The 13499-nt window shown below is 53.1% G+C and overlaps 2 protein-coding genes across 5 annotated transcripts in view; one reads left to right on the top strand and one right to left on the bottom strand.

Moving 5' to 3' along the window:
• Positions 1-1564, top strand: part of EFTUD2 (elongation factor Tu GTP binding domain containing 2) — a 37585-nt gene extending 36021 nt beyond the window's left edge. For both annotated transcript variants that reach the window (XM_004707229.2, XM_045299548.1), the window contains 3 exons: positions 436-589; positions 740-847; positions 1134-1564. In XM_004707229.2, the coding sequence (XP_004707286.1) occupies positions 436-589; positions 740-847; positions 1134-1229 (358 nt within the window). In that variant the 3' untranslated portion in view covers positions 1230-1564. The remainder of the gene's footprint in view (positions 1-435; positions 590-739; positions 848-1133) is intronic.
• A 648-nt stretch (positions 1565-2212) lies between these two features.
• On the bottom strand, positions 2213-5502 carry HIGD1B (HIG1 hypoxia inducible domain family member 1B). 3 transcript variants are annotated; one of them, XM_045299889.1, is made up of 5 exons: positions 5401-5502; positions 4633-4762; positions 3542-3696; positions 2916-3050; positions 2213-2358 (listed from the first exon to the last, which is right to left on the bottom strand). In XM_045299889.1, exons 3-5 carry the CDS (start codon positions 3639-3641, stop codon positions 2294-2296), a joined length of 300 nt encoding a protein of 99 aa, XP_045155824.1. In that variant the 5' UTR covers positions 3642-3696; positions 4633-4762; positions 5401-5502; the 3' UTR covers positions 2213-2293. The 3 variants fall into 3 exon arrangements, with proteins under 3 accessions (XP_045155824.1, XP_045155825.1, XP_004707285.1); XM_045299890.1 differs by lacking the exons at positions 4633-4762; positions 5401-5502 and adding an exon at positions 3783-3891; XM_004707228.2 differs by lacking the exons at positions 4633-4762; positions 5401-5502 and having other exon boundaries at positions 3542-3891.
• Positions 5503-13499: the final 7997 nt, after the last annotated feature.

Raw genomic sequence — 13499 nt, 5'->3', positions numbered from 1 at the left:
TACCCTCACTTACAGGGGGACTGGGGGGAGAGGGCTACATGCGCACAGCTGTCTGGCGTAGAGCTTGGCCTTCCTCACTCGCTCTGCTCCCCAGATTTACCTTCTCTCTCAGAAGGCAGCATCCCTGTTCAGTAATGGGAGTTAGCCACACTCCCACCCCCGCTCCGAGGGAACCGCAGACACACATCAGTGATGGAATGGTCAAAGAACCTTGTCCTGTCCTCATCACTTGTCTTCTGCCTTGAGATGGTCACTCCTCTGACTTCCACAGCACATCCATGCCGGACCCTAAGGCGTCCCTGCCCCCTGGAGAGCATTCAGGGTGGTGTGTCTTTGAGAGCTCTCTGGTTGACACGTAGTTGGGGATAGGGTCATCCTGTGTTTTTGACCTCTGCCAGCTCAGGGACTCAGCTTGAGTCTGTTTCTCCATCTCAGGGGGCACGTGACCCAGGATGCGCCCATCCCAGGCTCCCCGCTCTACACCATCAAAGCTTTCATCCCAGCCATCGACTCTTTTGGCTTTGAGACCGATCTTCGGACGCACACACAGGGGCAGGCCTTTTCCCTGTCTGTCTTCCACCACTGGCAGGTGAGAAGCGGCCCAGGCGCTCGCTCTGGCCTCCCACCTCTTCGGGGCTGGTTCCACACGAGGCGTGGGCAACAGCTCTGACTCCTTCTCCCTTGAAGGGGATCTGATTCTGGGCCTGACTCCTCGGCTGGTCTGTCTGTTACCTTTCAGATCGTCCCTGGTGATCCTCTGGACAAGAGCATTGTCATCCGCCCCCTGGAGCCACAGCCCGCGCCTCACCTGGCCCGGGAGTTCATGATCAAAACCCGACGCAGGAAGGTACGATAGTATCCCTCAGCCACCAGGGGCTTGACGGGCATTGGAGCTCTTCATTTCTTCCTCTGGACTCTTCTGCCAAGGGCCGGTGGACGGCAAGCAGTTAAGAAAGATCCAGCCTGCAGACTCTTGTGGGGCCCTCTCTGCTGTGAGACCCCCTCAAGGCCCAGCTCCTGCCTGAGCTGAGCCTCCAGCCCACCCGCCAGCATCCCACCCAGCACTGCACTCTGTGGCCCCGGCTTAGTCAGCATGGCAGGGGCCTCATCCTCCATCCGCCCTTTCTCTGCAGGGCCTGAGCGAAGACGTGAGCATCAGCAAGTTCTTCGATGACCCCATGTTGCTGGAGCTTGCCAAGCAAGACGTCGTGCTCAACTACCCCATGTGAGCCCCCTGCAGCTCCTGGACCTGACACAGGACCCCCTGGGTCTGGGACTTGCTGCTGTCAGAGAGCATCTGGGAGCTGCTGCTGTCTTCTTGAACCACCCAAGACCCTCCAGCCTAGGGCCCCAAGGAGGAAGGAGTCAGGCCTCCTGGTTTCTTCCAGGGCCTCCGCCTGGCCCTGTTCCCAGGGAACAGAGAGGCGCTGGGACTCGGGCAGGACTAGGGGTGGATGAAAGAGGGGGGACAAGGGGAGGAACCCCCCAAAAACCCTGTCTTCAGGGTTACCTTGGAGTTTTATTTTTTACAAGTCTGTGAGTGAATAGAACATGCTGACCTCTGCCTCGCTCTGTTCCTTCCACCCCCCTCCCTCCCTTGCGCTGTCTGGGGTGGCCCTGGCGCTGGATCGGCAGTGTGATCTCCCAGCAGGCGGCCTTCGGCCCTGTCTTTCCTCCCAGCTGCTAGCTCCTTCCTGCCTGGGCCCCAGGGAAGCTGCCTGCAGTGGGAAGGCTACCGCCTCAGAAGTTTGTCCCCTTGAGTGTGGAGGCCTCTCTACTGCCCTGTGCCCGGTACCCTGTCCTCTCTGTGCTGTCCTTCTGGGTCAGACCTGCGGTGGCTTGACCATCATTAGGTTTCTGGGATCAGAGGTCTGTTAGGGCTAACACTTTCCTTGGGGACCCAAGCCACACCCCATGTCATCCAGCTCAGTCCACTTCACACAGTGCCACGGGACAGGGGAGCTCAGCCCCATGCAGACACAGGCTGCCATGTTGGTCCATTGGAGACCTTCCGGTTGGTTTGGACCACTGCCCTCTCAGCAGCTGGGTGCTTTACTGCGGAGCCACCTGACCCCTCACAAGACCACTGCCCCCGGCCTGGAGGTGGGGATTATAGTAGTTGGAATTCTGGTTTTGAAACAAACCTTTGCTCTAGATCCTTCTGCTAGTCCCCACCAGCCCCTCACCCCGCGCCCAGGTATAGAAGCAAGTGCACTGTCCTCAGAACGACTTTATTGGGAGGACACAAGGGGGTCTAGCGAAAGGGAGTCTGGCTGCCAGGCCCCGTGGGCTCTTACTTCTCCCCGGCGTCCTGTGCTGTCTTGGTGGTGTAGTCTCGGTACATGGTGTACACAGCGCCTGTAAGGGAGGAGGAGTGCCCCGACGGTCACCCTTCAGCCCGCTGTCTGTCTGCCCAGGTGCTATGCCCATGCAAAGTGCTAGCTGCTCTGCCTAGCCACCACTCATTTTGCTGCTCCAAGCGCCTGGCCCCTCAGTCCAGGCAGCCAGCCTCTGGGTCTACTCCCTGGAGCTGCCCTCTGAGCTCACCAAGCACCACCACAGCCCTGGGAGGTAGGCAGGCTAGGTGTGGTTATCAGTGTGTGGGACCTGGGAGAGCGGAGTGGGATTTGACCACAGCTATTAAGTAGCTGGGCCTTTTGCTCCAGCGGGGAAGCGAAATTCCACTAAGCCCTGCCGTGTGATGTGTCTCACCTCTCAGGCAAACAGGTAAGAAATGGCCCTCACCCCATCCCCAGGGACCGTGCCAGGGAGTCAGACTGAAAACCCTGGAAAGGTCTCCGTGTGAAGGCTGCACCAAGAACCGGGGGGTGGTGGATGGAAGTCGGGGTCTCCCAACTGTCAGGGTGCAGCCAGGCAAGGCCTGGTCTGCGAGCACCCAGTACCCAGGTACTCACCCAGCAGAATGGCCCCCACGGCACAGGCCTGTGCTGCTACTCGGGTGTGGATCAGATGGATGGACATCTTGGTGGGGCCACGTGCCTTCAGCCGGTAAATCCTGTAGGCTGCCACCACCAGGCAGCCTCCCAAGCCTGAGGGCAGAGACATGACCCCTGATGGCAGGCCTGGGCACCCAGGTGAGCTGATGCCATAGACCCACTGGCATGTTGTCGATGTTTCCTTCCAGCAGTGCCGCCTCCGCGGACAGACGGCCTGGCCTCACCACTCCCCGGGCCCCCGCTAGCCCTGCCCTGGCCCCTCTCCAACTGCCACGGACTCCCACACCCTTTGGGGTGCGGCTGTCTTCCTTCCCTCCCAGGACCTGGAGGAACAAAGCCCTGGAGGGGCTTCAAACTGCTGCTCCTTGGACTCTTCCCATCCCTCCGGCCCCCGTGCCAAGTTCCCCATGGCCTGCGCACTAGTCTACCCCACTCTCCTTTTGTTGTATGGGTGTGTCTTGGTGCCTTCCGTTGGTTAAGTCTCCAACCTCTGTGGCCTACTCCTTTGGAAAGGACTAGAAGAAGTGGTCTCACAGAGAGAAGACACCCCCACCCCCACCCTAGTCCTTCATGTCCCCACTCACCTATGGGGACCAGTGGAGACTCCCTGGTCTTCCTCATGAGTTTTTCAGACACGCTGTCTTCACCTTCAGTTGGCACCCACCAGCCTTTGTTGGCAGACATGATCCTGGCTCCTCCCCACCTCAGGTTAGCAAGGGGGCACCGAAGCTGCTCAATCCTGAAAGGAGGCACCCCGCAGAACCCCGATTACTCTCAGCCAGGGGTGGGGAGGGGGTTATCTGGTAAGACTGGCTCTGACCATACCCAACTCAGCCTCTACGTGGATAGATGTCCCAGGTGTCCTATCTCGGATGGCCTGGCCACTAGAACCATTTTCCCGTCTCCTCCTCCTAACATCTGCCGCCTAGCTAGTCCTGACTTCTGTTTTCTCTGCTTCCCCCACCCCGTCCCCATCCAATGGGTCTGATCCCTGAGCCAAGAAAAACGGCTGGAAAAATCTTCGGATGAGGATGAACTAACAGGCCTTGAACTTTGGGGCCTTCTCTAGCCTTGGGACTGCCCTGTGGCATTTGTTCCTAAGGGAGCTACAGAGCAGGATTTGGGGCCCTGGGTGGCCAGAGCCGCCTAACAAGTTGCCACAGCCCTGGCCTTCAAACAGCCAGAGGTTTAAATGACTGGGGGGTGTTTCAAGCGCAATTGATTGAGCTTGGATTTTGCACATTAACCCTTCAGCAACAAATTTACTTCTGGTCCTTGTTTTCGGTCCTTCACAGTGGTCAACCCCCTCCCTCTTGAGCTAGTGACCCCATCCTCTGCTAACCCCCATAAACCTGCCCCCCTTATATTAGTAACTAGGACACCTAAGTTTCAGCCCCATCATGAGAAGAGCTCCACAGCCAACCCTGGTTTCCCTCAGGCAGGGCGGGGTTTCTTGCTAAGACCCTCTACCACCGTGCCCAACACGGCCTCTGCTTGTGACTGGCTCTGATCACAAGTGAGACAGTCCTGGTCCTCAGACTGGAAGTCTCATGCCTTCTCCAAGTCTAACCATGAGACAGCCCCCTATTCCTTCAACTTGTAGTGCAAGCTGCCCTTCTCTCCTGGAGGGGCAAAGCCTGCTCCCCTCACAGGCCTTTGGCCTGCTGGTACTTACCCTCTGAGCTGCAGGCTGAGTGTGGGCTGCTCGGCCAGTGTGCAGCATCTGCTGTTTCGAGCTGACCAAGAGCTGAGGATGGAACTGCCACTATGGGGTCAGGGAAGCAGTGACATGGCCTTTTTGGAGACTTTGAAGTCGGGGATGGGGAGGGGAGGAGAGAGAACAGGGCATCCGGGTTCCCCCCCCCCCAATCTGCTGCATTCCAGACCAGAGCTCCAGGCCCTGGGAAGTGATGGAGACCAGAGGGAAGGGAGCACTGAGCTAAACCCAGTGTTCCAGTTTCCATGGACTGAAGCTGTTGGCTCAGAGAGACATGGGGAACCAAGATGGGAATGGGGATGCCAGATAGGCTGGATTCTCCCCCAAGGTATGCTGCCCCACTGTGCCAGACTCACTGTCGTTCATTCATTGCCACCGTGTAGTGAACTGCCCCTGTGGGTTTCTGAGACTAACTCTTTAAGGGAGTAGAAAGCCCGTCTCTCCAGTGGAGTGGCTGATGGGTTTGAACTGCTGCCCTTGTCGTTAGCAGGCCTACTCAACCATTACGCCACCGGGCCTCCTAGGCTCTAAGTGAGGTGGGAGGCAGGCTCTGTGGGCCTGTTCTCAATCCTTCACAGCTCTGCTGTATGAGGTAACAGAGTCAAAGACAAGGGGGCTGAGCTTCGGAATGGCCACCTTCATCTGAGGGTCTCAACTAGTGAGTAACTACGTCAGAATCTCAACCCAGGTCTGACGCTGCAAATGGTGAACTGCTAGCTGCATTACCAAAGTGCTTCCCCGCAATCTGGCTGAGTCAAAACCCTCTCCGATTGACACTGAAGCTTAGGCATGCGAATCATGCGGCATCCTCAGTTAGAAGACTAAGTGCCTGCTGCCTGCGTGCTAAATCTCAGAAGTCCTGCTGCAGTCCCGCCTTTGCTCCCAGCCCTGTGTGCGTATCCTGAAAGGGACCTTTCAGCTCTGGAAGTTTCTCTAGCAGCTGACGACCTTCTCTTTGCTTTCCCCAAACACTCCGTGCTCAAGGACAAGACTCAGAGTCACAGTTACTCCCTAGGGCCAGCACATGTCCCCAGCGTCCATGGGAACTGTCCTCCCAGCCATTCACACACCACCCTCTTGTGCTGCCTCTCGTGCCTTGGGGGGCCAAGCCAGAGGGGCGGGGGTGATGTGCAGAGGAAGCTGTCCCCATTCATAGTGGCCTCATTTGTCTGGGGGGAGGGGGGGGTGTAAAACCACCCCATAGGGTTTTCTAGGCTGGCAACCAAACTGAAGCCAGTTGCCCGATTTTTTTTTAGGGCCACGGGGTGGATTTGAATTGCCATCCTTTGGTTAGCACCAGCAGGGCTTCCAGACCAGAGGTCTGGGATGGCAATGTCTGGGTGAGATGGCAGGAATCGGGATCCACCCCCAGTCCCTGGAGGGACAGAGGAGGGCACTGAGCTGATGGCAGTGCTCCCATCTCGTCTCGGAGCGCAGAGCTTGAGGTCCCTCACTGCCAACGAGGCCATGCCGGCGCATCGCAACCCTATAGGACCAGGGAGGACTCCCCGTGTGGGTTTCCGAGACGAGAGGAGTAGAAAACCTCGCCCTCAGAACAGCTAGGGGATTCACCCAGCTTGCCTTGAGGTTAGCAGACCATGGAGGAGCCACTAGAACCCTAATTCTATTCTACAAAATAATACTGTTACTGTAATTCTCGTATTATACTTCCTGGGCTCCAGTTAAGTATCAGTACCCAAGTTCATATAAGCGACAGAAAAAGGACCAGCCTTCTAACCCCCCTGAGAATCAAATCTGACGGCTGTGGAATGCAGGTAGAAGAAAGCAAGAGTCTCGAGTTCAAAGATAGTGTTGCATTTTATTTCCAGAACTTCGGAGTGAGGAAAACATCAAGGCACAGCTTTCTGTAGAGTGCTGCTCTCATAGGCAGGATATAACTGATAGTGTCAGTGTGTGCTGGCGTGCTCAGTCTGATAACTGGTGATTTAAGCATTTCTACGGTAGTTTGCTCAGGAAACTACCCCCCACTGTCGGGTCACAGTAATAGAAATTCTCAATTAGAGAGGTCTAAGGAATGGATTGAGAAGTGACCAGAGACAGATGTGGAACCACTTAACCTCCTGAGCCCTCGAAATATTGGTCTTGTGCCACTCCACCTCTTTGAGACAACTTCTCATCCGGAGGAAGGTGGTCAGAATTCCCCTGCGCACTGCGCACCTCCCACCCCGCTTCCTGAATGAGCGTGGGCTAGGGAAAGGCGAAAGGTCTCAACAGCAAATGGGAAGATGACCCGGTTCTGGGTGGTCCCGTAGTCAATACTTAAACACCCTTCCCTCCTGCCTGCCCCTGCCCTGCCCAGGCCAACCAAGCATCAGGCACTTTCTCCCACTTTTGTTGGTTGGCAGGGGTGCGGTTTGAAGGTGGAACTAGGACCCAGAGACTCAGCACAAGCTGAGGCACAGCTGTGCTATATATGGCCCCAGGGCGCTGAGTGACCAGATAGGGGAGGACCATTTAGCTTTTGCTTTGAGCTAATGTCCCCAGAGACCTGCAAGTGGGGGGGCAATGAAAAATAAACCAAACTGGAAGCTCAAGTTGGGGTTGGACAGGAAGGACTCAAGTTGAAGGTGGGAGGACCTTCGAGGGGGTAGCACTAAGGAGCTTTAAGGGGCAAGGAACAGAAGAAGGGGAGGCAGTGGAAGTTCCACACGACTACGCCAAGCCTATAAATGGCATCTGGGACAGGATGATTCCCCCTCCCCTTAACAAAAAGGACACTGGCTTCCAAGGACAGCCCCAAGAGCCACAGGCCAGGGAAGTGCCTGTTACCCATTACTCTCACGAGAAGGCAGGCAGGTGGCTTAAGAGCTTGGCTACTAACCAAAAGGTAGTGGTGCATACCTGCCCGGTGTTTCATATCCGTATGAATTACAATTCTACACTGGCTTATGCCTTCTCAATGGCACCCGCCAACGAGAAGACGGCTCAGGCACTTGCAAAGGAGCATGGGTAACAGTGGTTACCTGCTGGGCTGTGATCTGCAAAGGTCAGCTGTTGAAAACCACCAGACCCTCTCAGGACAAAGGTTTTCTACTCCCATTAACAGTCTCAGAAACGAACAGGGGCAGGTCTACCTTGCCCTATGGCGTCACCATGAGTTGGCATCAACTCGATGACAGTTTGTTTCTGGAAAAGGGCGTGGATACCATTGAGGGGAGGCAGGATGAGACCGTCAGTCGCGGTGACTGACGCCAGTGCTGTAGGACTGTGTCTTGTCTTGTGGAAGGTCAATTCTGAGCTGAACAGAAGACATTCAAAGGGACCCTCTCACACAGACAAGCATGCGGGTGCTCCGGAAGCTTTAAGTGGTTTGTAAACATTGCTGATTTTGAATCCACTCCTTTGGCCCAACATCTTGTCAACACGCTCCAGGGACGGGCATCTTGGGAGCCTACCAGACTTGGGCATTTCACAGACGTTACTTCTCACCAGAGCCTCAACAGGTGGCTCTCATGACCCCTGTTTTACAGACGAGAAAACCGAGATTCAGAGCGTCAGACAGCAAGCAAACGGCTGCACTGTCCAGCCAGTCCTAATACCCAGTATGCACCCCGCGACCAGGGAAACGAACCTAGGACCGATTACGAGGTGATAGCGTGTACATCACCTCATTTTCTTCTCATAGAAACCAGACAGCGTGGACTTTTGAGTTCGGGAGCTCCAGACTCACAGGGTCCCCCAGCCCCACTGCCTCTCACCAGGCAGGTTTGAGGCCCTGCCCTGCACCCTGGTCTTGTCCAAAGTCCCTGCCTGGTAGGTGGTGTGAGAGCAGGTCTCCTCACCCCTTCTCACTGCGTATGTGTTCATTCACACCTCCAGTAACCTGCCCCATAGGGGGGATTAGAGTCGGATCGATTTGATGGCAATGTGTCTCTAAGCTCATCACCTTAAAAGGAGCCTTGGTGGGGCTGCCGGGAAAGTGTTGCACTGCTAACCAAGAGGTCAGCGGTTCCAACCCACCAGTCGCTCTCTGAGAGAAAGAGGAGGTTAACTGCTCCCATAAAGATTTCAGGCCTCCGAAAACCTATATAAGGTGACCAGATTTTAACATTGGTAAAGTGGGACACCATTGATAAAACTCATATCCTAGAGAAATAGCCACATGGCAGCCGAAAACCGTTATACCCTAGCTTGTCGTGCATTCTTTCCAAAAATGCGGGATTTTAAAAAATAATTTTATTGGGGCTTTGGGATTTTTTTAAAATGCCGTGGGACGCAGGAAAAATTGTTAAAAATCGGGACTGTCCCCCCAAAAGCGGGACATCTGGTCGTCTTAATATAATAGGGGCTCCCTGAGTCGGAATCCACTCGATGGCAGTGGGTTATGTGATGGGTTATCACTCCCTAAGGGGAGGGGGCACTCACTGCGACCCTATAGGAGAGAGTAGAACTGCCCCTGTGAGTTTCTAACTGTGTAGGGGAGTAAGAAGCCCTGTGTAAGGGAGTAAGAAGTCTCCCAGGAACAGCTGATGGTTTTGAACTGCTGAGCTTGCAGATTGCGGCCCAACCCATAACCAGAACCACGAGGCCACCAAGGACCCTCAAGAAAGTGAACCCTACTTTAAAATCCAACATTAATGCATAAAAGCACAGCTGCGGTGCAGTTGGTTCTGACTCCTGGTGACCCCATGTGGGTCACAGCGGAAATGTGCTGCATCGTTTTTTTTTTGCTTTTTCCTGGCACCACCTCACCCCCCTCCCGCATAGGGTTTTCAACGGCTGTTTTTTCAGGTGTAGCTTAGCAGGCTTTCTTCAGTAAGCAGCGTGCGTGCATGCGTGCCTCCACTTTTGGTATCACCCAGGGCTGCCTGGGAGAGCCTTGAATTGTGGGCATGGGAGAGTGGGGTAGGAGGTATGTGAATTACTGTACCTTCCATACTTCTGGTGTTACGTATTCAAAAACAACTTTAACAACAACCCACCATCATCATGCTTGTGAGTAAAGATAGGGAAGAGCCCCAGGTTAACTGAAACTGCTAGGGATTAACTAGGGGGCAGGTGGCGTGTTAGCAGGAGTCCTCAGGACTCTCTAACCAATCTTCCTTGTTATCCGTTGCTCAGGGAGCAGGCGGGCAGGACAGACGGCCCGAGGCAGCCCTCTGGAATCTCCCCTCCTTGCGCCAGGGCGGGCTGGCGGAGGAGGAATCCATTCCAGCTAAGCGGGGACCCTGGAGAACTGTCATGGAAAGAGTGACACACACAGCCTTGAAGTTGACCCCACAGTTCCCATAACACAGAGCCGCAGGGTGACTCTCGAGTTCGTCAAATGGGGTCTTGACCCTTTCCTGCCCCAGTCCCAAGTGAATAGAAAGTGATGTGGTTCTCACAGCACCCTGCCCCTCCACGCCGGCAGAGGCTGGAAGCCAGGTCCAAGTGCCTGTTAGGAACTTGGGGGCTTTCCCCCCTCCTCTAGCCTTCTCGTGCCTCTAGTCACTTCCTCATTCAGCAAACACTTCCTAAGTACCAACTGTGTGCGGGGTCTGTTCTGGCAGCTGTGGGGCAGTGGCTTTGCCTTCTGTTGTCATGAACACCCTGATTTGCTCCAGACTCTGGACCACAGAGCATCTGGCCTAGATTTATGGCCTCAGTTTCCCCACCAGTGACGGGATTAAAGGAGGTCCCTTGGTGGCTAAGTGAGAGAAGAAATAAGTCCTGCCTAGATGATAAAATATTTGGATGATGTTCTTGGGGTTAAGCAAGACAGCTGTACCAGGTCTTTCCCCACCCCCTAATCTTGAAAAGGCTGCTCTACCTTTGGACGATTTTGTCAGGAAGGAGAGAGGAGAGAGAAGGGGAGCGGGAGGAGAGGAAGGGGGCGAGAGCAGGAGCAAGCCCTGGTGAGAATGAGAACTGCAGTGTAGTCTGGGTAGTAACATGGTACATTTAAAAGGAAAATGCATCGTTCTCAATTCTTCAGGAAGAATGGACGCCATGAAGGAAAGTTGGGAAGCTTTCCCTGACTGGATGATTCATGAATTTAGAGCCAGATACTATCGAATGAAGTCTGATTTTATAGATCTACTCAAATGTTCAAAGGAGCCCTGGTGATGTTAACCAAAAGATGGGGAGTTCAACCGGCAGTGCAAGTAGCTTCCTGCCTCCATAAAGATTTACAGCCTCAGAAACCCACAGGGGCAGCTCTCTGCCGCCCGACAGGACGCGCTGTGGGCGGGATTGGAGTCAGCTCCAGGGCTGTGGGTTTGGAGTTTGGGATTAAAATATTTAGTATCATTTTACTTTTTGTAACGATCTTAGGATGTCACCAGAAAGTGTACTCTTAAAATGTTCTGCCCCTCCGGGCTTCCCTGGAACCGTGGAACTCAGCGCTGCAACCATCTTTAAACTTTCAACCACCACTATGCCCTGAAGCCCTCTTCACACCAACCACCACTTAGCTCTTAATGAATCCAAAATGTCACTCTTAACCTTTGAAGAACTGTGGATAGGGGACCAGTTGATCAGAGCAACTCAACAAGGTCTCTGTGAACAGCCCCTAGCAATCGGGGAGCAGCGAGTTGATGTCAATGTGGAGGAAAAGGGGGCGTGAATGGTTACACACTCCCAAGAATGTAGTCACTGTCACCAACTGGTACTTGTAGAAAGTGTTGAATTGGTTTTACTGTCTAGATTAGTCTCAGTAACCAAAACATAATAAATACTTTTCTTAGTGTACAGCTGGACGACCAACCTGCACCACCTGTGGATTCAACATCTGGACAAGACTCCCATCAGCCCGCTGGTCTCTTAATTGCCCCCAGGCTCCTTTCCAGTCACTCCCCTTCCCCTCAGGGTAACTTTTATCCTTATTTCTAAGGGCACAGATTCCTTTCGCTAGAATTTAAACTTTACCTAAAGGGCCGGTCAATATTTGTGAACACCTGTTCCCTCTCATTGCTGCACAAAGGACTACTGTAGGTATAGAACACAATTCATCTGTCCTACAGGTGATCGGTATTTGGGTAATTTGTAGGTTTTTTGGCTGTTACAGAGTTTCCAGTTTTTTGATGGTTACTATGAGTATGAGAGAATAATACTAAAGTTAAAAAAAATAGCTTTATTGACATAATGCACATATCACACATTTCAAAGTGGTTTGTACCGTTATGATATACTTGCACTAGCAAGAGGTGAGAGTGTTAATATTATCATCAGTCTGTACAATTAGGTTGCCACCTGTGCCATTTAAAAATATCCATATTTTCAAGTATTTACAAGCTTCCTCGTCATCATGTTAAAGACATCTGTAGAGGAGCAGCAGGTAGTGGGAAAGACAGTGGCCTGACAAGTAGAGGCGATGGAGAACCTGACTACCTAGTCGATACCCGCACTGCCACGGAGTGCATGCCAATTCACAGCGATCCTAAGGACAGAGCAGAACTGCTCCTGTGGGCTTCTGAGACTAACTCTTCACGGGAGTCAAAAGTCTCCATCCCCTTTGGAGCTGCTGACGGTTTCTCAAACTGCTGACTTGTGGGTTAGCGTGCGTGCCTGGGTGTGTACAAGAACCTCCACCCTTCAGTAAGCAGGACTAGACTGAGTTAACCCACCAGAGGCTGAGCAGTGCAGGGGAGGAGGTGGATAAGCAAATGTAACTCAGAGGTAACTGCCAAGAGAAAATAGTGAGCACATCTTTGGTTTCTTTATTGTAAAGAGAAGCCCAGACTACTGATCTTTCCATTTTGGTAATTAATCCACCTTGGCCAAACAAAACATGCCCGTGGGTCCAATGGCCAACCTTCAAGTTTTAAACCCAGGAACTAGGGGTTTAAAGCTATCTCTGGGGCTGAGGAAATTGTGACTTGCTGCAAATTACTGGATCTTTAAAGTTTAATGTTTCCTCTTTAGCCAAAAGAGAAGCATAAAAGCCCTGGTTCCTTTTAAATTGTGATAGCTCAAGGTAATGCGCTAACTCGGGCTGTTAAATGGTACACAAAGCAAGATATGCTTTCCTCTGTCTGCACTGACTCGCTGAAGTCATTTGATGGCAACCAACTTCAGAAAACTGTGTACAAACTGTTGAGTAGAAAATTAATTTGCTCTGTAACCTGTTCACTCAAACTATAATAATAAGGCATTTGAGGGAGGGAGCCCCTCTATTTTCTACCAGGCAGTTTCCCACCAGGAAAGTAAAGTTTTGTTGAAGATAATTCACAAAACGGTTGCAGCAGTGCTATGCCAGACAAAGGCTGGAAATTTAAGCCAGACTCAGAAAAGGATGTGGAATACTGATGTACGATGAAGCTTGATTGAAAGTAGAGAACATCAGAGATGTTTACCTGTGTTTATTGACTATGAAAAGGAATTCGACTGTAGATCCTAACACGTTGTGGATAATATTGAGAAGTCGTGGAATCCCAGGTCATCTAATTGTGCTGACCCAGAACCTGTACTTGGACCTCCAGGCAACCATTGGGACGAAACAAGGGGCTAGAAGTCAAGAAAAGTGTGACAGGGGGCACGGGGCATCAACCGTACCTTAAAACCGCCAGGCAGTTTCAGGCTTCGAATTCTTTCGCTTAGATAGAGGATTCAAACCCAACCCAACCCATGAATAGGATCCCGCTGGGATGTATAGGGTTAAGAGGAAATTGCCTATTGGGTCTTTCTAATCTGGGAAATCTGACCTTAGAAGTATTTAGTCTAAAGCTAAGAATCGTAGGAGCGGAGGGCCGGTAGGACGCCAGAGTGAACCCGAAGGCAGAGCCTGCGCCAGGGCAGCAGCATCCTGGGCTGCACGGGACCACAGCCTCGGCCGGGCGACCCGAGGGGTCTGCGGGGCTCGCGGGGCGCAGCCCGGGAGCCCC

The sequence above is a fragment of the Echinops telfairi genome, unplaced genomic scaffold (assembly GCF_000313985.2).
Source record: "Echinops telfairi isolate 266 unplaced genomic scaffold, ASM31398v2 ScPeMD7_7458;HRSCAF=8496, whole genome shotgun sequence".
NCBI lineage: Eukaryota > Metazoa > Chordata > Mammalia > Afrosoricida > Tenrecidae > Echinops > Echinops telfairi.
This window is presented reverse-complemented; position numbering and strand designations above follow the sequence as displayed.